Raw genomic sequence first — 22,820 nt, 5'->3', positions numbered from 1 at the left:
AAAATAATAATGGAAGGAGTGGAGTATATTCAAACTAGCAGCAGCAGAGAGGTAACACTGACTAATACATCTGTTTGATTGTTTATCATTTGGGCAGAGCTTACATTAGAATATTTCAGAGAGGGTTATTTCTCTTTGCAGAGTAAATCGATCTTGGGTGTTTTGGAGCAAATGGAAGCCATTTGCTGACATAAGCTAATGCAAACTGCATTGAATGTGTTGCTGATTTGTGACTGTAGTGAGAAATCAGTCATAATGAAAGTCCACGGTAAATATCAACGTAAACCATGGGGCATGCTCGAGATAACTAGCTAGGTCATCACCCACAGGAAACAATAACTGAGAACAATATTTCATACAGGTATACGGTAAAAAAAAATTTGTTCTGCCAGGAGAAGCATACCTCTGTGGAAATGCTTACCTCCATGGTCAGTATCTATCTTCTCTGTTGCACCTCTCTGACCCAGTGGAGCAGCAGCAGCCCATCAGCACCAGCCCCTGAAGCTATCAGACTTTCCTAGCAAAAGAACAGGATTACAGACTTTTGCGTTTGTTTTTGCTTTCCCAAAGATGTTGGTTTCAGCAGGTGAAGTGGACCAAATAGACCTGGAGGACAAAAAAGACACCTTAGACACCTTCGACATCAAGTTTCCAAAACCAAGAAACAATTACAGGTTGTAAGTTTGATTTTGTGGGGAAGAAAGAGGATTTCTGTTGGTCTTGTAAGAGAGATGGTAATATGGTGCCTAAGAATTGTATTTAATTAAACTGCTGTCCTTGTAGAAATTGCTGTTTAGCCTTTATTTAGCCTTGGATTGTTACATATTATATATCCATTCTGCTTGTGCTAGATTCAAAAGATTTAAGAAAATCAATGCAACACATTCAGACCCGCCAAAACTTAAATTGACTTGTGTGAGTATAAGGAGGAGCAATTTAGCTTTCTGTGAGGTATTGTTACACTTTTTTCCCACAATATCTGTCTGTAGCTAATACAGTGAAAAAGAACTAAAAAACACTAAATGCATGGTAGAGGTCAATAGAGACTGATTGGTCATGGATTTCAGCAAGGTAACGGTCACTGATGCAGCAGTGTGTTTTAGTTATAGTGTGAAAGACACTACGATTCTCTACTCCTCATAATGCTTCTCCAATTGCTTTTCCCTCCTCCCACCCAGAATGGTCACTCCACATGAATCAGCACTGCACTGCTCATCCATAGTTTCTGAATAAAGCCCCAACTAAATAGGATCAATGAGGCAAACTCAGGAAGAATCATAATGGAGAAAGTTGATATACCATGTTTTCTTTCTGGCAGGGATTATAGGGTTTGGTGTGTCTAAGTTTATTGGTCTGTACTCTTGTGTATCCTCTGTCTTCTGCTTCACTCACTCTTTTAACCTGTGACTAGACCTCAAAACAGCTGCAGTTTTGATGTTTGGGTTGTCAATAAAAAAGTCAGAGTCAACAGTTTTGTACAGTAAAGGCTTGTATCCCTCAGGGTTGTGTGCTCGCTCCTGTGCTGATTTTGTTTATTTGTCTCTCTCAAGTTCTTTTGTGCAGTCCCCGGAGATATCAACATTAAATTGCTTTTTGGTTCAGAAGCTACTCAGATGCATTAGAACTTGTAATGGACTTTGCCTTGGTGAAGGCGTCAGACGGTGTATTGATTGTGCCTACTGGGTACAGCTGCTTCACACCTTTGAATAATTCATGTCTCTATTACAATTATTGTCCTAATTGTAAAAATGTTTAGATGGCAAACTGCAAGGAAGAAAAAAGAACTTATTTTGTCTCTCTCTGCCTGCTCTATATTATTTGAAAATGTGAACAGTAATGTGATCATTTTTCATACAACATTATAATCGTATCCATTATGAAGATGATAACTTGTGTTGCCTGAAAGGCAAACAAAGTTTTAGACGGATCACGCCTCTTAGTTTTAATTAAAAATCACAGACAGCTTAATTGCGGTGCAGTTGTGCTCTGCTGGCCCGTGATTGCTTCAGAAACTGAAAACGAGATTGTAAGAGGAACTGCTGCAGATATTGCTCTGCAGTTCTTGCCCCATGCCCTCCAATCAAGTCTGGACTTTGCAAAGTTTCCTCTTTAAGTTTCTTATCACAGTGTATTGAAGTCTCCCTGGAGAAGGATTCTTTCTATTGTACTTTGATAGGTGAAAACTACTGGGACAAAATGTCACTTGAACTCATTCTGTATGCACCTTAAAGTCAAGTGAGGTACTTAAGGTTCTTCTGGTCTTTGAGACTATTTTGTCATATTTGCATCTTATGAAGTAAGCCATTTTTTAAAATGTACCTCAGCATGAATTATGAATTGATAATGCTGATCTGTAATTCACTGTGGGCTCTTAACAATACGTAAGATGCCATACATATTTATGAAAATCTCAGCCTCTGGCTTACATTTAGCTGATTGTGCACTTCCACTTGCAGTCTGGTTTGGTCATAATCCATCATTATGTCTTGAAGTAGTGGCTACCCCCCCCCCCCCCCCCATTCAGGGTACTTTGAATTGTCACTTAACTTTATTGAAATATTAAAAGTCGTAGAGCCATTGATGGCATGAGCCTATCATAGATTTAATAAATTGGTTTAATATCTGAACATTTCACCACTGTGTCCTCCTCTGTGTTTCATCCTCAATACACAGGTACAACACTTATCAGATCAAAGGCACTATTTGTAAGTTTTGCTATAGTCATTGTTTGTAATAACAGCAGTTTACTTATCAGTTTAAAGGAAAAGTTGTGAGTTCAGCATAAAACTTCATTCCTGTAAAGCAACACCGATGTTAACTTGTTTTACTTCTATTTCTATTTTCTTCTAGTAAAGTTAGCATGCAAAGCTAGCTCAGCTAGCTCTGGCCCAGTTGGCCCGCGTCGTCGGTTTCTGATACCAAGTCCCTGTGGCGTCCAGTCTGCCCTGAAGAAATAGTGTTGCTCAGAGGACATATTATAACCTCTTGTATTGTAAATGTAACAATGGCTGTAGCTCTTAGCAAGACTGGTAAGTAAACAGCTGATGGTGCCAACATTGGCTATGTAGTAATGGCAAAACTCTTTTAATTAGAGAGCATTTTGACTTGATATTATTGAATCACCTACATGAGCCCCCTTCCTTCTTTGCCCATGAAAAGGGAATATTGCTGTTTATCATTACTTGTGTTATTTGACTTCCTTGCATTTCTTTCCCAACACCACCTTATTTGTTCCAAATTGTTGCCCTATTTTAAAAGCTTTTATCTGCCCCCTGCTGTCTCCCTACCACCCTTTCGGCATTGAAGTCTTATTTGTCCCAAAAAGATTTTATCCGTAACACTGTTGCTGTACCGCAACGGATGAAAGCCTCCCGTAATCACCAATGTCTTTTGAGAGTGTTAGCAAAAGTAATATAATATTTGTACATCAAGATGCTATGAATACTTTCACTGTCAAATCTTAAATTGGGCTGTTGTTTGATAAGACTGAAAAAACAGAACAAAATTTGAAGGCGGACATCTGGCAAAGAATTATCTGATTGCCCAGTGCATACACATTTCAAAGAAAAACTTGACCATTTTGAGAGACTCCAGCTCCCTCAACTCGAGTCAAGCTTATAAAGAAGTACTGATTTCCCCATAATAACACCACCTCTGCTCAGCCTAATGTTCCCTCAGCACTATTTAAGACCAAATGTTGCCTCAGTTCTAATTTCCTCAAATTTCTCAGTCAGCAACACTGGGCTCAATACTGCCAACAATATTCCAGCTCTCACACTATGATTTCAGGTTAATGCACGTGCAGATTCGTTTAAAAAGTGTGAAAAATTATCAGTATTTATCATAACTTTACTATATTTTGAAAGGTAAATAAAATTGATGCATGTCATTTCAGCTCATTTGCTCACTTACTGTAGAAGTGTGGTGAATATGTTTACAGTGTTCTCTTTTTTCTTCCCGTACTACAGCCTAATTTTATGGAAAAGGGTTTCTGCATACACACACATACATATCTGTATGGACAGCATGTTGAGATGTTACCTAGTTATATTAGTATTTATTCAAATTTAATTATAGAGTTAATGCTACCCTCGGCTCATTTTTCTTGATGCTCGATGTTTTTGTAACTCAACTGTGTTGAATCTGCATAAAGTCAGGTATTGTTGATGTTAATGTCTAGTAGTATCAGTGTATTAATACTAGATACTACTGAAGGAAAATGTCTGACATCATTATCCAAATGATAATTTGTTGACACAGTCCCAGTATTGATTTGGGATGTTACTGGATCTTCAAATACAACATCAGTTGACCCAGTAATGCTGCAATGCTCTGTATCTGAATATGGCCCTATATATAATTAAATGCATGACAGACATCTCAGTTGATTTTGCCCCTAGCACATTAGTGCAGTGAAATCTGACATGTCTGGTTCCAACTCTTCGGGGTTAGCACAGATGTTGAACTGTAAAACTGAGCCTGGGGCAGCTCCAAAAAGCAAAGTAACTAAATTAGTGTTGGGTCAGCTGTTTGTCTGTGGGTAAAATGGTGCTAAAAATGGGAAATAAATGTAGTCTTGGCCCATCTGCTGTTAATAAATTCCATGTTGATGAATTTGTATAAACAAGAGGCAGACAAGATGATTTGGAGTGCCAACGTGCCAAGGTCAAGTCACTCACCAGTTGAGTGCAGACTCTTATGCAACATTATGTGGAGCAAGGTTATCAAACATTCTAAGTGGAAACTACTTATTTCAACTCTTTATGTACAGTAATTCTACCTATTTGTCCCATTTACCAAAATGAAAAGCCCGAGTGGTGCAAAACTTTACATATGCCAACAACCAAGGGATGTTTAAAAAATAATGACGGTAACCTGATTTCTTAAAGTGGAAAGTGCAAGCACACACGGTACAGTCGGTGTGTCGGAAGCTTTGAATTGTCATTGTGAGGATTAATAAAGAATGAGCTTCTTTAATGTTTCGCCTGAGTGAGCTCATAAAAGCTGACATGTAGTGAAGGAAGAGACGGAATACAAATAATCCTGGGCCCAATAAATGTCACTACTTTCCCTTTGTGTTTGCAAGGCATGCAGGAAATGGGAGACTTGGGTGTCCACGATAGCGAGACAGGAGAAAGAGGCAGGGAAACTAATTTTGCACAAGCTTGGCAAAGGGCATTGCAAAATGCTCTCACTTTGTCATACACAATTGGCTGCATGCTTTCAGAGAGCACAGGAAAAAGGTTGTGTTTTCATGTAAAGTCTGAGTTTATCTGATTCCACCTTGTCATTGAAGACTCAGAGAGAATCTGATTGCAGAATTGCTCGAATGAGCCTTTGTAAATGTACAAAACTCTCGATCTATCCACAGTACATTTTGTCTGTGTGTGCCTTTTCTTTTTGCTCAACTCTACCCTCACCAACTCCTTATTCACATATTCTGTTTAACTTCCCTGTACGCTTTGCTGATTCAAACCAAACTTGTGGTAGTTCTGCAACTATCTTGTGTCCATGCTGAATGACTAAATCAAATTGAAGAACATATTTTGTTTTTTTTGTTTTTTTTTTGTTTTTTTTACAAGGACGTCTTTACCTGACAGTGCTTCTTCCAGTGGCCCATGTGAAAGAGTTGTCAGGCTGGCAGCCATTTCACAAAAGGCTAGTCAGTGTGGTGAAAGCAATCTTCAACTTCACTATGTAAAATGGGTTTGCAGAGCAGATTTGTGGGCAGTGAGGCGGACAGTGGTGGTTCAGTGTTTGATGGAAACCTTGCTCAGGCTGCACTGATTCTATCCACAGTTCTTTAAAGCTAATAATGTAACATGAGCAGGACTTCATGGTCCTGACCTTTGAATACAGCCCAGAAAGAACCTCAGTCATCAGCTGTCTGTTACTTTAGGTAAGATGTATTTTCCTTGTGTAAGTTTGCTATTACTCAATTTTCAAACCATGCTCAGTCCCTCCACCACCATATTTCAGTAACTATAGATTGCCGAAAACTTTTGCACAGACTTTCATGGTCTCCAGAGGATGAAGCCGGCTAATGTTGGTGATGTTCTGACTTGAACACCATCCAAAGGCTGGCACTTTTAGATTAAATGATCTGTATGAAATTCATTTCAAATATCCTTAGTGCCCAGACAATGAACCCTAATGATTCTGGTCATCCTTTGATTTTTCCTCTAGTGCCACCCACGGGTCAAAATTTTCACTTATTCTGTAAAATATCTCAATATCTACAGAATGGATTGACACAAAATTATATACAGATATTCTTGATTCCTGGAACCTGAATGCTAATTGCACTCCAGATTCACATTTGTGATTTTGAGTTAAAAGCCTCAATTGATGAGTCAATAATTGGATGGATTGCCTTGAAATTTGGCACAGACATTTATGTCCACCTCAGGATCAATTGCAGTCACTTTGATGATCCCTTTATTTTTTTATCTAGTGCCTTCAGCCTCTGCTGTACCTTGTGTTTGGTGCTAATTAGCAAATGTTACAATCCTAACACACTGATCTAACATGGCACCTGTTTAGCATCACCTGTTTAGGCGTGAGTGCTTTAGCTTAAAGCATCGCATGGCTGTCTTGTTTCTTCATCTTCATTTGTTTTAGTATTGAGAGAGATTTTGCAAAGATGAAAACTATGCATAAATACACACATAAAATTTAATCTGCACCAGACATAAACGTTTAGCCATCAGTCATCCATCTCAGCTGTGCCCTACTACTCCACATTTCTGCTCATTCTTTCTTTATGGGGCCAACAAACCACCAAGCATCCACGCACACAGTTTCTCCTAAACTCTTAAAGTCAAAGCTGATGGCATGCTGTATATCATTGAAAAGAAATAGCTTACAAACCTCTGCTGTTAACACTCTTTGATACACACATGTACAGTAGGTATACTCATATTCCACAGTCTATCAAGTCTGTTCCCCAAAGCCAGGGACCATCAGAGAAATAGAAGACACAAACAGAGCCCTTGGGCTGCAAGGGCCCTGGGCCAAAAAGCAACTTAAATCAATTCTATTTGATTAGGTGCCACAGCATACACTACATCATTATAATTCCATTAACGCAAGCATGGATTTTCAATGAATGTAACTTCAGGCAAATGGTTGGGCATAATTGTATAAAATGAAATACAGCACAGGTTCAAAATATGGGTGTGAATTTCTTTTCTCCTTTTTCTCCTCCCCATTTGCAGATAAGGACTTTGCCTCATCCAAATGCTGCAGTCTCGATCTTTTCCTTTTTGCAAAGCTGGTTTTCCCCCTACAGCATCTTAAAATGCTTTTAGACTGCTTAGTGTAAATTATTTCACACTTTATTATAGCTTTGGCTCAGTAGGCTGGGGTGAGACCACCATGCAATTGCCTGATTTAACCCTAACTACTGATAAATAAATGCTGTATATATGCCATTAGTTATAGAGACGCTGAGTATTTGAATCAAGAGTGTTGTTACTTATCTACTTTCCTTTTTTTATACTAATATCAGACACATTCCAGCTACAGATCCAAAGCCAGGATTTTGAGAGAAGGTTGGACAGACTTTTGATGTAATTACACATGTCACCTATGGAGCCAAGGAGCTGGTCCTAAGGGAACATTAGAGCATGATGGGAGCCACAGTGTGATTTTTAAGACCCAGAGTTAAATATCTATCAGGAAACCAGTAAAGACAGCAAGATTTACTGCATGACTTCTGCAATTTTACGCCTCACTGATCAACCTTTACTGTATATATACTAGGCTAAGTTAGTGAAGGGATATTGGGACTTATATTTCATAGCATAGGCAGTCATACATGGCCTTAGGCCTGTTGCTTCATGACCCAATTTTCCCTGTCATGCTAACTGAACAACAAATGACAAACTGCTTGGTCTCACATGTCTATCTACAGTATATATATGTGTACTTGCACAGTAGGTCCATTAACCATCGATGAATGTGCAGTGTGCAGAAAGTTTCCTCTTCTAGAACTTTCTGTTGCTTATTTTTAAGGCCTAGTCCAAGAGATGAACCCACACTTAAATTTATCTGGCTTTTGGGTTGTGTATGACTTGTTTGCACAGTTATTTAACCTCACTCCCGTATTCTGTTTTTGAGATAGATGATCACAGCCAACTCAGAGTAAACTGGTCCTTAAGGTGCTGCACACTTTGTGTTGGACACGGTGCTGCATCTTTAATGCAGTGCTAGCTGGGGGACTCATCAAATATTTGTGTCTTCCCCAGTCAAGCAACACAGTGCTTACACTGGCTGAATGACTCAGTGCCCCCATGTCCCTTCTCGGAAAATTGTCCTGCGCTGAATGGATGCTGCAGACATCTGCAGTGACAGAAAGTCACTCATGAAGGTCAACAATCCATCACGCCATGACGATGGAGAAAAGCCTGGGCCACTGAATGAACATTTAAAATGAAGAATGTTTGTGGCAGATGAACATAAATCCCCAAATAAATGCTGACCAAATGTTTTCTTTGTAACATCAATACTGTCTACCTATATATCATAAAGATGGAATGAGCCATAGAAAAGCACATTTCTGATATGTTCTGATATATAAGTGCTTGGATTGAATTTAACTGACTTTACAAAGTAAGTAAACAGTACTTGCATGCCTAGTAGGCGATTTCCTCACTGCTAGTACTATGTTCTTACAAGGGCATCCTCATGAAAACTACAAAAAATTAGTATAAATATCCATATTATTCTAGTCACTGGACCATTACAATAACAGAAGAACAAAACTGTAGCATAGTTACTGCTTGGTTTGATATTAACTGTGAGCCTGCAGTGCTTATCCACTAAGGGAACGGAGCAGCAACTGTGCTAGTTTATGTTGAGCAAAGGGAAATCAAGGGAAGATTTATGAGCATAATAATGAATCCTATGCCCGCTTTAATTACAACAATCCTGGACGCTTTGAAGTATGCTGTTGCAGCTGGAAATCATTTGCCTTGTGTCTTAGTCCTTTCCACTGAACAGATAAACATGGATCAAGTATTAGATTTGCATGTTGTTGAGAATTTTTAAATTATTTTCTCATATTTGTCAGCATTGCTGTTAACAAATTGCAGCAAAAGGAGCTTAATTGCCAGCTCTGGTTACATGTGTAGAGAAAATTTAGGAATCACTTTGACTTTCATTTAACAAAACTGAAACTGAACTAGGGGCTTAACTAGGTTTGTGTGTCATGCCATTAGCAGTCCATGAGTCATTAGCACAGATGATGCTAATGTATTTCATGAATGAATTTTGAATGTCAACCAAGTGCCATTAGAGGTGCAAAGAAGAGCCCCGCACAGATGCTTTTCACCTATGTTGTCTCTGATGCACCTGTCCCCGCCATATGTCAAGTGCTCTAACTGTTCCAAACCGAGCTAAACGAGGCAAACGGATCATAATCAGTGCCAAAGAAGGTGTGTGACAGTTCCACCTGTGTTTCACCAGGCACTCGCTTCTCTTTCTCATGCCCAGATAAAGAGTCTGATCTCTGGCAGAATAAAAAGGTTCTGTCAGCTCTTGGCAGGCTGGAGCTCTCCAAAGAATCAGACTCCCATAACACCCACCTGCTCTCCTCAGGTGATACAGATAGTGGGGTGGGTTGGAGGGGTGTTTCAGTCATATTATACTTCTAGTTACCAATGAGCCTGTTGATGTTTTTGATCCTAGATTTGTGTAGGATTTCAATATTTCCACATTAAGGTGATTAAGTGAAATCAAAAACTCCAATCTGGTGATGTGTGTTTGCATTTTAGACTTGTCACATGTAAATGCTCTATATCTTTTTTTAATTGTTGTATGAGTTGATGTCACACTGGCTGCGTTGCATGTGTGCGGTGGATGCGGAATGTCTGGTATTTCGTTTCAGTGTCCAGTGTCATGCCTGTATGAGATGCACATTAGACGCACGTCTCCCATGCCACGGCTTCTTTGCAATCCAGAGATTCATCAACAGGCCTATTTTTCATGAAAAAATAGACAGAGAAAAGAGCTTTTGCCATGGATTTTCTCTTTTTTTTAGTTATTCTTTGTGGCGTTTTTTTTGCCTTTATTTGATAGTGAGAGTGGAGAGAGACGGGAATGACAGGAGAGAGACATGCAATAAAGGGTCTGGCCAGCCAGGAATCGTACCGATGACCTGCTGCCCAGGGCTCATTATGCTCATATGGTATGCGCCCAAACAACTTGGCCACTGGGACACCTCTTGATGTAATCCTTTAGCATGTAGTAAGGCTGAGATAGTGAGCAAGTGTACAATGTTATTTAGCGGTAAAAACATAAAAGTTCGTATCACTGTCTTATCAGGCTAGGCTTATCACAGTGATAGGCCTAAATACAAGAAGAAAAAAAAAGCAATGAAAGGACTTTTTAAATATGTTTCATGTTTTTTCATTTCTTTTTAAAACATTTATAAACATTATTTATCTTCTTACTATCATTTCACAAAAAATGTATTGTACTGTTTTGCAAATGATTTGTTGGCCAACTTGCAATCCCTTCACAGCCCATCTGGCCCACAGATTAGGAACTACTGCTTTACAGACTATGGAAACGTGGAAATGTGGGATAATAATTTGTTTTAAGGACGTTCTGTAAATGATCGTAGCTGCAACTAAATGTTGCAGTAGACCACCAGCATCTCAGACCAAAAAAAAATCCTTTTGCCCCAACCCCCTCCCCATTAATGATATTGGTAACAGCAAGTCAGCTAACGTTATCATGCCTTTCATAGCCAGTCACTAATGAAAACAGACATGTAACATTATGTTGCCATCAAGTTAGTTACACATCAGCAGAGGAATAGCCAGTTCTGAGTCAAGCTGGAGTCCTTTAGTAGCTCGTAGGGTTCTCCATCTCGGTAAAGCCAGACCAGTATTGGCTCCATGGTCGGACTGGGAAAGATATTCAGCCTCGAATTTATCAGTCAGACAAGAATGACACAGACTGAGCTGGTAAAGACACTGACAGCTGGTAAAAACTTTTACAAACTTTATGGATGTTTTGAAGGTCAACTAGGATTTGAACCGGTAAGCTCCATGGCCAGTCCGCCTGTTTCTATGTCAGCAGATGATAGTGTGGTTTCTTCAGTGGAGGAAATTCTGGAGGGTTGCTATCATCTGGATGCTGTGTACTGGCTGTGGCATCTCAGGTGTGGGTGGTCCCCGTGTGCTTATAAAAGTGGGGCAGGCCAATGATTTAACAAGGAGGGAGTCACATACACTAAAATGCACATGAACATACACGAACATATGTGTGTGAAAACAGGTACATCGACCATGTGTAATATAGTTGCAGTATATGCATAAAGGTGATAATAGAGATTTTTACAAAGATAAATTTTAAAAGTAACTTCCCCCCCCCCCCCCCCCCCCAAAAAAAAAAAAAAAAAAAAATCTGAATTCAGCCAATTCACTCTGTTCTTATTACAAATAAGACAATGCACACATATACAGGTCACACACCATGCACATCAAAAACATACATAAATGCATGCAAATGATGTCTATAAAAGCATTGCAATTGCAAACTTGCCAGCATCACCAATTCTGAAAACGCACAAATTAACTCCTGCATCAGACTCACCACATGTTATAACTGGTGTGGAATTGGGTAGAATTAAAAATGCATCTGTGCCTTATGGGTACATCACATCTGCACATACATTATACATAAGATTCCTTATCGCCGCCCAACATACGGGAACATTTATGCTGACAAACATATGACTCACACTATAAAGCCTCGGCACATATGGTAACATCCTGATTGCAGCATGTGACTGGAAGTTTCTGCATACTGCTCTTTTTATACCTGCACTGTAGGTCAGCAGTATACAGGAACATACTACAATAAATCCTGACCTTGAACTTTGTATTTAAGCCTGATTTCTTCTGTAGGTAATTGTTTATCGTATATAAACTCTCCCTCTCTCTCTCTCTCTCTCTCTCTCTCTCTCTATATATATATATATATATATATATATATATATATATATATGCATACTGTACATATTATAGTGATAAAGATATTTTAACTCATTTATTGTAAGGGCATCTCCAATCATAAATATCTGAAAATACCAATATGCTAAGCTCTTTATGAGTACCTAACTCTTTTTGACATTAAATCATGACATAAATGTCCTCGTCATGCAGAGAGCCTAATGGTTGAAATCCAGCACTGAAAGGTGAAATCATTATCATCTGCATATGAAAAAGCCTTAAAGTTAATCATGTTGGAATTCTATGCTGGGGAATAGGAATAGATTTTCTAGCATGAGAGGAATTTGCCCTTTCTCAGATGCATTGAACAACTGATTGAATTCTTCATTGTGTTGGATAATAGTAGATAATTCAATTTAGAATTGCAGTCATTACCAGTTGTGGAAAAGCCCCAGTAACACCCAGTTTTTCTACTTGCAAGGCATGTTCAGGATGAAAGGTTAAAAAAAAAGAAGCACTTTTAAAGTCCCCAAACTGAGATTAGATTTTTTTTTTCCCCACCTGTTTCTGAAGAGTTTCCTTTATGTCTCTCATTATTGTTTAAGTTGTCCATCAAAGGAGCTGCATGAATCCCAAATGAGCTTTAGACCAAGCTGTGGTTGATGTTGTTGGTGCCTAAGATCACACAACAGACTGACGCAGAGTTATTAATATTCTTTTGTATGCAAATACTTTCTATGCAAATTGACTCTGAACTGTAGGTGTTAAAACAATTAGTAGGATAACACATTTGCATGCATGTTCTTGTTATATCTTTTTTTCCTAAATTGGAAAAGCACAAGTGTGTATTCCAGCACCTCTGTGTACACAGATAGTGCTGACAGTCTGAGAGTGCAGTACGTGCAGGAAACATTTCAACCAGCATCCCAAAGTGGACCTCTGTTTTCACAAGCATTTGTTTTTTTTCTGTTTGTGTTTTATATTTATTTATTTATTTCTTTTTTTTTTTTTACCAGGAAGATTTTGTTGTTGTGGAATAAGGTCAGCACCCAGAATACTGCAGGGGGAACATGTTGAGAGAACTGAGAGGAGGTTCAGTGTGTTTGATGGATGTTTGGCAGGTTTATTGGAGCGCCTTAAGACCTCTCACACACATGCCGTCTGCCATTGACTGGCGTGTACTGCTCTTTTCATGGGGCAGTGAAGGGCCGCACAGCCTCAATCAGGAATGCTTATGTGAAATTAGTGATACAGCAGGGGATGACTTATTTTTCTCTCAGGGCTTTACTCTGAGGTAAATGCATGCTCGGTTCTTTCCAAGTTTCTTTAGCGCTGAAGAAATAGAGGGAAGCTTCCATCACAGTGACTGAGCAACACTGGCCTCCATAGGCAACTAGAGGAACAAGAGTTTACATGAGTTACTGCGGGGCGGGGGAAAAACAGACTCCATTATTAAAAATAACAAATCTCTTTATGTGTGATTAGGGTTGTATTTTGTGTATGTGTGTACCTTTTGTTTGTTTTTGAACATGTCAGTGCATGGCGTCGTTGGCACACGTCTGTTCTCTTTGTGGCTGTGTTTGTTAATGTCACTCAAGACAGCCAAATTGAAGGTGCTATTGTTGGTGCCAGAGGGCAACGGGAGTGAATTCGACAGCTTGACAGCTCTCATTAGCGTATTAGACACAAACAGTGGCACAGATGCTCCCGGTCAGTCCTTGGTCAGCCCGGAGCTTCGCTTAACAGCCCGTTGACAGGTGGCTTTGTGGCACTCTGTCTCATGGTTGACAGGGTGGCAAAGCAGGAGCTCATCTTCAATAGACTGCTGGGATTGCCAAGGACATTAGATATTTCACAGATATGAATACTGTAGAGTATAAGTAATGACTCCTATAGGTTTTACAACCACGCACCCAGATGCAGTAAAAAAAAAATAAATAAATAAATGGAAATAAATAAATGAGAGAACAGAGATACACATTCAGTATCAGGCATTATTAGGAAAAAAGGATACAGTAAATGTTTATATCATAATATCTACCAGAACAGATGAATGCCTGCGCCCACAACTAAATCTCTTTTGTTTATCTTTATCATGAAGCAATGTCAATAAGCAATGACACATTCAGATATGTGTGCTCTATGAAACACAAGTGCACACCAGATTCCTTCACATAGCCTAAAAGACACACTCACAAAACACACAAAGCACAGACACACACAGACAAGTTCGCACAGCTATCTTGTTACAACATTGCATTAACTTCCATTCATTGTGGACAAACCCTGACCCCGACTTTAACCCAAACTGATTCATACCTAACAGTAACCTTGACCAGGACCTCACACTCACACACACACACACACACACTATCAAAGCAACTTCACTTTGGAGTCAAATTTGGTATTTTTACTGTAGCTATTGTCATTTGCTTGGCAGAAAGCTCAAAAGTTCAGTTCTCACTTTCACTCCTCACCAGAAAAAAAAAAAAAAAAAAAAAAAAATCAATGCCAGAGGCACAAAAGTTCTGTTAAACTGAATGAAAGTTAAATACATTTTTCCAACACACCTTTTGAAGTTTTTACAGTGCCTCAAGGGTAAACTAGAATGGGGCTTACAAGTAATACAGTCAATGAGAATCCCACGCAGGCAAAGAGTTCGAGAAAAAAAAAGTTGAAGTGGACCAAATGAAAAGTGAACGCAACTCAACAGTGGGAAAGACTGACCTTGTAAAGAAAGTTTGTTTAAAACTTTTACTCTGTGTGACAGAATCATCCTCTGCATCACTATGGATGTGTGGGTTTATTTAATCAGCGTAACAGAATGTAATAGAAACCTTTGGTTTCTGTCTGAGAGTTTGCAACATGTAACTTAGTATATTAATTATTATTATTATTATACAATAGGAAATGCCAAGAGGGCAGGATGGTATTTTACATCTCACATAACCCTCAAAAATGGTCCTTATAAAGAGCATGCTATGACTGGGCTGGTGTGGTGCATGCTGGGGGCAGGGAAAAAATTGAATGACTCAAATCTGTCATGTTTACCTCTGGTCTCCAGAATAATTCTCTATCTAATTCTCTCTCCAACCCAGCGGGTTTAATGTAGAATCCAATCATCAGCACCCATTTTATTTCAGAGGAACAGCGATGGTGAAGAGAGGGAGGGAGTGAAAGCCCATTCATGACACCGGAGTGTATTAAAATATCAGTGTGCTTTGGGGGAACAGAGATGTTGCATGAAGACAAATCTAGGTAAGGACGCTTGTTGTTTAAGAGGCCTAACCCTGAACGTAAAAAGGCACAGGTTAGTCATCCCAAAAGGGCCGGGTCAGCTGCAAGTCCATGCAATTTCCCCTTAATCCACTTTAAAGATTAATGTCAAATCATGCCACTGTATGCATGCTATGTATGAACTCCCTTAGTGACTTAGCTGGAGGCTGCATGTGTCTCTGTGTTTGCTTTACACGCCATACATGCATGTGTATGTCTGTGCATACATGTAGGAATCCTACAGTACTTAACCTCTGACTGAAATCCCGGAATAGACACAGATTTAGAGAAGTAATAGGCAGAGTATAGAAATGGTAAGAAATTGCACAGTTATACAATCACTCCCTCCCTCCCTTTGAAGAACACATGAAATCAAACTGATGACCCAACCAGACCCAACTGAGACAGAAAAAAAAAAAAGAATTAACTAATCTTTCTCACATCCTACAAAACATAGCATTGTGCAAATCAGCTCTTGTCAGCAGCAATGATGCAAGACGCCCTAAAGTCGAGAGCACGCCTGCCAAAATGAACTGTCCTCATTGATTAACATTATCAATTACCCCTCTACTCCCTGGTGGAACATTATTGCAAATCTAGGGAGGGATGCTGTTTACTTTGGCAGACTAACCTGAATGCATTAAATAGTTAATAACTGCACATAGCAGTTATAGTATCTCAAAAATTTGAAAAAATACTGGAGTCATCCAACGTTCAGATATGTATGTTGGACTTGTGTACTTTATCCACAGTTTGTTTGTAATGACTGTGAATCAAGCTATTCATAATGTTATCATGTGTTGCAATTATGCACACAGCCTACTATACTATACACAGTCATGTAGATGGTTGATTAAGGGTTTGTTTACAGATATGACTGAGCCTGGGTTTCACTGAATTCTAATTGGCAGACTTACATGGTAACGTGGGTTATTATTTAAGATGGCAGCTTTGTATATTTGTGTACACACCATGTTTGCACTTCTCTTTCTCACACTAAGATTCTCACATGGCTATTGACAGAGCACTCTGGGTAAAAACAGCCTTGCTCATATGCCTGGCGAAAGTCAACAGCAAGAAATTAAGGCAGTCAACAAAAACAGCAAACACTGGACGACGAGTGAATGATGAATCTAAGAACACGAAGCAGGATGGATTGCAGGACTGCACCACCAACCTTATGACACGCAATAACATCAATATTTATTGTAGGGTCCGATGACATTGTTTGTGGTGGGCACCAGGCGCGGGATGATTCCCAGCCCTTTATCCCTTTTTAAGATTGTGCTGGCAATGAGAATGCGAGTACGTGGCAGCAGGCCAGATGATGACCCTGCGCTGATGGATGTGGCAGCCATAACGAGGGGTAACCAGCTTGCCATGGCTGTCCGCATCATAGCAGACAATGTCAGAAGTCCCCCCAACGCCATGCCTCACTTGTTAGGAGAGCAGCATTTTACTATCCGACAACGCTGCAAAAACACACACTTTCTACTGAGGCATGATCTACTGCTAGACTGTGGAACTAATCCTACAGGTATCACATAAATATAAATATGTATGTGATAAAGGGAAAGCTTGTAGTGAATGTTTACGTAATGTACATCATCACGCTAAAATCAGAGCAATTTCATAAGTTGTGTAAAAAGAAAAATATCCAAGACCCACTTCACTCTCTTCCCAAACCACTCAGAGTAGCGCTAGTGCACTATTCCCAAGGTGGACTTCAAAGACATGTATAAAGAATTTAATTCAGTGAACAACTATTATGAGTTGCTCCATGATGAATCCAGTTCATTCATAACTGAGAGCATTCTACTCCACTGTCTGCAATAAATTTCTGCATTCACAAAATGTTTTCAGGCAATCAGATGTGGAAAAAAAAAATCCAAATGGTTCATACATAAAATTCATATAAATAGTCTGTGGCTCATTATTGGAGAAGTAATAAAAATAAACTTTTTTTTTTTTTTTTTTTCATTTAATCGCTGTTGGTCCCAGTTGCTTCCAAACAGAGAAGTGATTTATTGTAATTTGGTTCTTGTCAAATTACTTTTCAAATGTCCTATGATCTGTGTTGCTGTACAAGAAAACAAAGTGTTACTATGAAACTGCCACAAGTAAACTATTGAGGCAGCAATCTGAAGCGAGGATGGTGTCAGTAACCATGTGAAATTGTTTTATTCCTGATGACTGAAGTAATGTCCATATATTATCAATCTGAAATGGCTTTGGGGCTGATGAAGATGAATCACTACTGATAACTCAGTCAAAAGCTGAGCCATTTGAGCTCACTTTGGGATAAAATTTGAATGCCTTTTTCTATGACTTTAACTGTGACAGTTCAAATAAAGCCCAAAACTCCCGCAGTGATTTCCTAAATCGCTGTATGATTCAGCACATAATAGATATTGATTTGGGCTAAAAAAAAAAAAAAAAAAAGAAGAAAAACAATTGATGGTTTTTCTTGACTACTGGGAACAAAATCTGTTGCTCTACGCTCAAAGATCTACTGAGAAGCTTTTCCGAGTTTTCAACTGCAGCGGATAGTCATCTTTAAAGGAACTATTGTAAGCTACGCTTTTGTTACATAGCCAACAGTAGCATTAACAGCTCTTTACTCACCAGTCTAGAAGAACTGTTGTCAGTCCAGCATCAAACTTCAGTCCTTTACTTGTGGAGAGTTATCTCCAATGGTGGAAAGCAACACCAATGTAAGGTATTGTTTTGCTTCTATTTCTATAACTTCTTTCATTTTTACTGAGCTTAGCATGCTAACCTGCTAGCCCTATTCAGGCTGGACTGTCTCAATAGCGAGTCAGTGTAGCATCCAGTCTGCCTTGAAGAGGTAGAGTTGCTCAGATGACCGTATTGTAACCTCTTTGTCTTGTTGTCTTGTAAATGCAACAATAGCTGGAGCTCTTGGCAAGAATGTTAAGGACACAATGGACCATTCATGATTTGAGAAAGGGATTCATGTGACATCACTGCCGTACTTGGGTCAAGTTATGACATGCTCATGTTGTCACAGTCAATATCCTTTTATAAATCAGCAACCTTCCTCTAAGTTACATGTTGTCTTATGCACAAATCCGTACTTTCTGTGAAATCCATTTTGCTGAATCCATAGCTCTCGCCTGTTATTATGATAACACTCTGAAAATGCATCACTTTACTTGACTGAGACTGCAACATGTTGGCTGCAGCTTTAACCTTAGATTTCTTCGGAAAACTTTTTTCTGATATCCATCTAAATGTATCTGAACAAACAGCACTCTGCGTCACAAATTAATAAATTAAACATCCTCTAGAGTGACATGGTGTAAAGCCCAGTTTGCACACATGAGCATCAATCAATGAATAGGTAGCAGCAGCAGTTTTTAAAGGGGGGGGTCACACCATGAGTAATCCTTTCTGCTCTCAGTAGTAGTGATATATTTGCAACTGCAGCTGAGGATGCAGACAGCTTATCAAGTGATAGTTTATTACCTCTCGTGAAGCCATCAAGGACACACGCACACTCAAACATGTGAGTCAAAATATCAGATTTAATTCTAGATCTCTATCGGTCAGTATTTTCCAGTGGATATTTGTTATTCATCTCTTTAGCCCATTTTAACAGCTGTCCTTACCCCAATATGTTTCCACTTCTTTCAGCATGATTGGTTAATTTATGCTGTTCTTTGAGAAACTGGGGGCCTTCAATTCTTCTGTCAAGGATAAAACAGCTATGACTCAACTAATGACTGAGAAATATTTTCCAAGGTAACATGGTGTAAATCCTCTAAGCAGCTACAGGGGGACCTCAACAGCGTTGTGCTTTAGTTTCACACATACCCACAGGTTAGATATTCATAACAAGGCAAATATAAACTTGGATCTTTCACGGATCACCGCACATGTGCCTCGTCCCCAACACTAAGATAAAGGAGACAAATTAAGCGAGACTTTCACTCTGTTGTCGCGCCTGAGATACTTGAACTACATTTCCCATCCGCATTAGCCTCGTTGCCTTTTCCCACAATCCCTTGCGCCGTCCTACCGCTCGCGGAAACAAGAAGGACATAGCAGCGTTGCACTGACCGGAGGAGAGATCAGACTTTTAATCATGCTGGGACAAGCTGTAAGACGATTCACAACGTCCGCGGTCCGTTCTTCACACTATGCTGAAGGACCAGGGAAGGTGAGATGACCTCCTTGAAGCAGCATTGTTATTTCAAATGTGATATTTTACTACGCGGCCTTGTCTGTACCCACAGCCTGACGTTAGCTACGTTAGCTAGCGTAACTTGGAGGTCATGTCCGTCATTTGACAGGAGCCAACTAGCCACACACGTACATCTATATTTTCTAATTTTATACGGTAACAAAACATTTAAAGATGAGGACAGACTTCTGACAGAAAGTGGTAATTTGCTGACGGACGGACTTGTTAGTGTTGCTTACCGTTTTGGTTAGCATTAGCTTTGTAACATATTGTCTAACACCACCAGAACTACCTCGATAGTAAGCAATTTAAGAAAATAAAGTCAGCTGAAGATATCTGACATGCTGGCATACATTTAATCTGATAACAGTGTCTTAGTAAGACGCCAGTAAATTCAGACATTTTTACAGTGAATATTATTACCCAACGGAGTTTATTTGCGCTTCCGGCTGTAACTTAAGGTCACAGCTGCACTTTGTCCTGACCTCCTGACGTTCTGGGATTAGACTGCCTGTATCGGTTTTAACGTATCTCTGATTTTGTCTTGATGAAAGTAAGACTGAAAGTTGAAAATTTTATGTTTTCAGTGTGTATTTTTATACACTGCATTGATAAGTAAATTTGATGGAGTGTATCATTGGGACCTCCCTCAGTTTAATGCATCATGTATTTTGTCATTTAACTAAGTCATATGAGGCTTAATGTTCAGAATTCAGAGTAAATGTTCTTCCCCTTTTAATGTTTAGTTATTTATTATTATATATTACAGTTATTTATACAGCTCAAAACTAATATGCTACATACTGTATGCAAAATATTTGTTTTCTGGATGAAATTGGTCATCCTTTAAATGCATACAAAAAAATGCACACCCAGATACCCCGGGGAATAACTCACAGTGGCCAGTGCAAAGCAGCTGTCCCATTCACACATAATACATTTAACAAAAAGGAAAAATAAAATGTGGGAATGGAAATTTTAAAAGAGCACCGTTATCATTTTTTAATTGCACAGGTAATCTCTAAATTTAAAATGTCATTTTAACCCTGAGCTTTATATTCATTTTTGACTGCCTTCTATTACTTGTATGTACAACAGAGGTTTCTGTACAGACAGACTAGTAACAAGGGACAAACCTTGAAAACGAGTAGAGAAACAGGACAACAACGGCACCATCCATAGGGCACAAGGGGTCACTGAATGGTTTGAGTATGAAAATGCGTGTGAATCATATTGTATGGCCTTTGCAGTCACCAGATCTGACCCCAATTGAACATGTATGGGAGGTTTTGGACCCACATGTTGGACAGTGCTTTCCACCACCAACCTCAAAAGACCAAATGAGGCAATATCTTTTGGAAGTAGAGCTCCAAGACTCGTAGAATCAGTGCCAGGGAGCATTGAAGCTGCTGCAACGGTTCATAGTGGCCCAACACCTTACTAAGACATATGTTGATGGGGCACCTCAATGGCTCACCTGTTAGAGCGCATACCATTAAGGCTTAGTCCTAACTGCAGCGGTTCAAATCCGACCCTCGGCCCTTTGCTGCATGTCATCCCCTCTCTCGCCCCAACTTTCCTGCCACTCTCTCACTGTCCAATCCAATAAAGACATTAAAAAGTCCTAACTTAAGAAAAAAAAAAAAAAAAGGACATGTTGATGATGTAATTATATTGGTTTTTCCATTTAATTTGTTACCTGTTTGTAGAACTAATACTTTTTAAGTAAATTGTGAAATAACCTGTTCATTGTGAGGGACCAAAAATTTTAATGTGTACCAAATATAGAAGGTAAGTGTTAAGATCATAGAAGCTGCATCTAAGTTCCCACATTTTTCTACTGTGTGCAATTTATATTAAAAAAAAAAAAAAAATGTTGTTTGGTGGTGAAAAATTTAATCAGCAGGACTGCAGTGAATTTACCCCGGAGTTTCACTGCATCATGACTTGTCTTTTTACAGAACCTGCCATTTTCCGTGGACAATAAGTGGCGTTTGCTCGGCATGATGGTGGTGTTCTTTGGCAGTGGCTTTGCATTCCCCTTCATTGTCGTCAGACATCAGCTCCTGAAGAAGTAAAATGGCCCAGTGCTATTGTTCAGCCTTCAAGGTAATTATGACTGCCATGTTTATCGAGCATATCTGCTTTCATTAAAATGTCAGGATGATGTGGCATTTTCTTCAGCCTTGATTTGAACAGTGACCTCAGTCAATGACAGTCTTTCACTGCACCTCTTTAGCTTTTTGCATGATGGAATATCTTAAATAAATTACCTGTATGTCTCAAAGTGAGGGTAACAAATGTCATGTGGGTTCATATTGCTGCTATGTTGTTTTAGATAAGCTTGCACTTTAGCAAGTTAATGTGACAGTTTATAGCAGACATTGATGTGTATCAGGTGGGAGCAGGTCAGAGTTGTTGTCACATTTATCTTCACTGGTGTTTACTCAGAAATTGCCTTTCTGTCATCAGATGTGTGCAACTCATCACTTCTTGTCCTTTTTTCTTGTTCTCCCTGCAGGTCATCAGCTGGAAGATATTTATCCATCACAGTTCTGTCCCTGCAGAATAATGGAAATCTCTTAATTGTCTTTGTAAATAAAGTTTCCTCAGATATGAACATGGCTATTCTCATTCTTTGCAAAATCCAGATACATTGCGGTGCAGGTTCTGTCAGATGAAGCAGAAGATGGTCTTTTTATTGTGATCAGTCGTTCACTATTAAACTATTGGCTGAATATGGGCCATTTGATATCTACAAAAAATAGGAGTCCAGATTTATGAATGCTGTTGCCATATCGACAAATACTATATAACTGCATTCTTATTTAAGTGCTTGGTAGATCCCTAAAGATTCACAGAATTTGTATATATGTGGTCGGCCTGTTGATGGTGAACCCATAAATTATGAAATTTAAATAGATTTAAGCCCCTTGGTGCCAGCACCTGAAGCAAACGAAGAAAGTGGAAATTGAAATCGGTGTGAGAGGGCTTGCATTGAGGAGTCCAGTCTTCCTCCCCTTCAATTCTTCTGATAGGTGTTGTTCCCCTACTGTAGCTCAGCTCTTCAGCGGAACTCTACAGAATAACCTTTTTCAGTTCAATTAACCCTATGCTTCTGGCTATAATTATCCAAGGACGAAGTATTAAAAAGGGAGGTGTGGCTGCACAGTTGGTGAAAAAGGGTAAGATAGAAGTTAGAGGTTTTCCATACTTCCATTCAGGTCTACCTTATGCCTGAAGTCATTTTTAGAAGTCTGATATTATTGGTTTTTCATTTGCTTGAGCTGTATAGCAAAGAGTTGCTTAGGTTGGCCCAGGGACATAACGGGAGGCATTACAGGGACAAGCTGTAAACATGAGGAACAACCTGG

At 39.3% G+C, this 22,820-nt stretch overlaps 1 protein-coding gene across 1 annotated transcript; it reads left to right on the top strand.

The window, feature by feature from the left end:
- The first annotated feature begins 19,261 nt into the window (after positions 1–19,261).
- Positions 19,262–22,066, top strand: cox7c (cytochrome c oxidase subunit 7C). Its single transcript, XM_071482705.1, has 3 exons — positions 19,262–19,422; positions 21,408–21,555; positions 21,968–22,066. Exons 1-2 carry the CDS (start codon positions 19,348–19,350, stop codon positions 21,522–21,524), a joined length of 192 nt encoding a protein of 63 aa, XP_071338806.1. The 5' UTR covers positions 19,262–19,347; the 3' UTR covers positions 21,525–21,555; positions 21,968–22,066.
- Positions 22,067–22,820: the final 754 nt, after the last annotated feature.

The sequence above is a fragment of the Trachinotus anak genome, unplaced genomic scaffold, assembly GCF_046630095.1.
Source record: "Trachinotus anak isolate AG129_WGS33_773 ecotype Australia unplaced genomic scaffold, CSIRO_AGI_Tana_v1 ptg000008l, whole genome shotgun sequence".
NCBI classification, from domain to species: domain Eukaryota; kingdom Metazoa; phylum Chordata; class Actinopteri; order Carangiformes; family Carangidae; genus Trachinotus; species Trachinotus anak.
This window is presented reverse-complemented; position numbering and strand designations above follow the sequence as displayed.

Excerpts from the sequence above, each read along its gene's own strand:
- cox7c (XM_071482705.1), top strand. The coding sequence starts at position 19,348 with ATGCTGGGACAAGCTGTAAGACGATTCACAACGTCCGCGGTCCGTTCT. Across the intron at positions 19,423-21,407 it reads ATGCTGAAGGACCAGGGAAG|AACCTGCCATTTTCCGTGGA; the intron begins GTGAGATGACCT and ends GTCTTTTTACAG.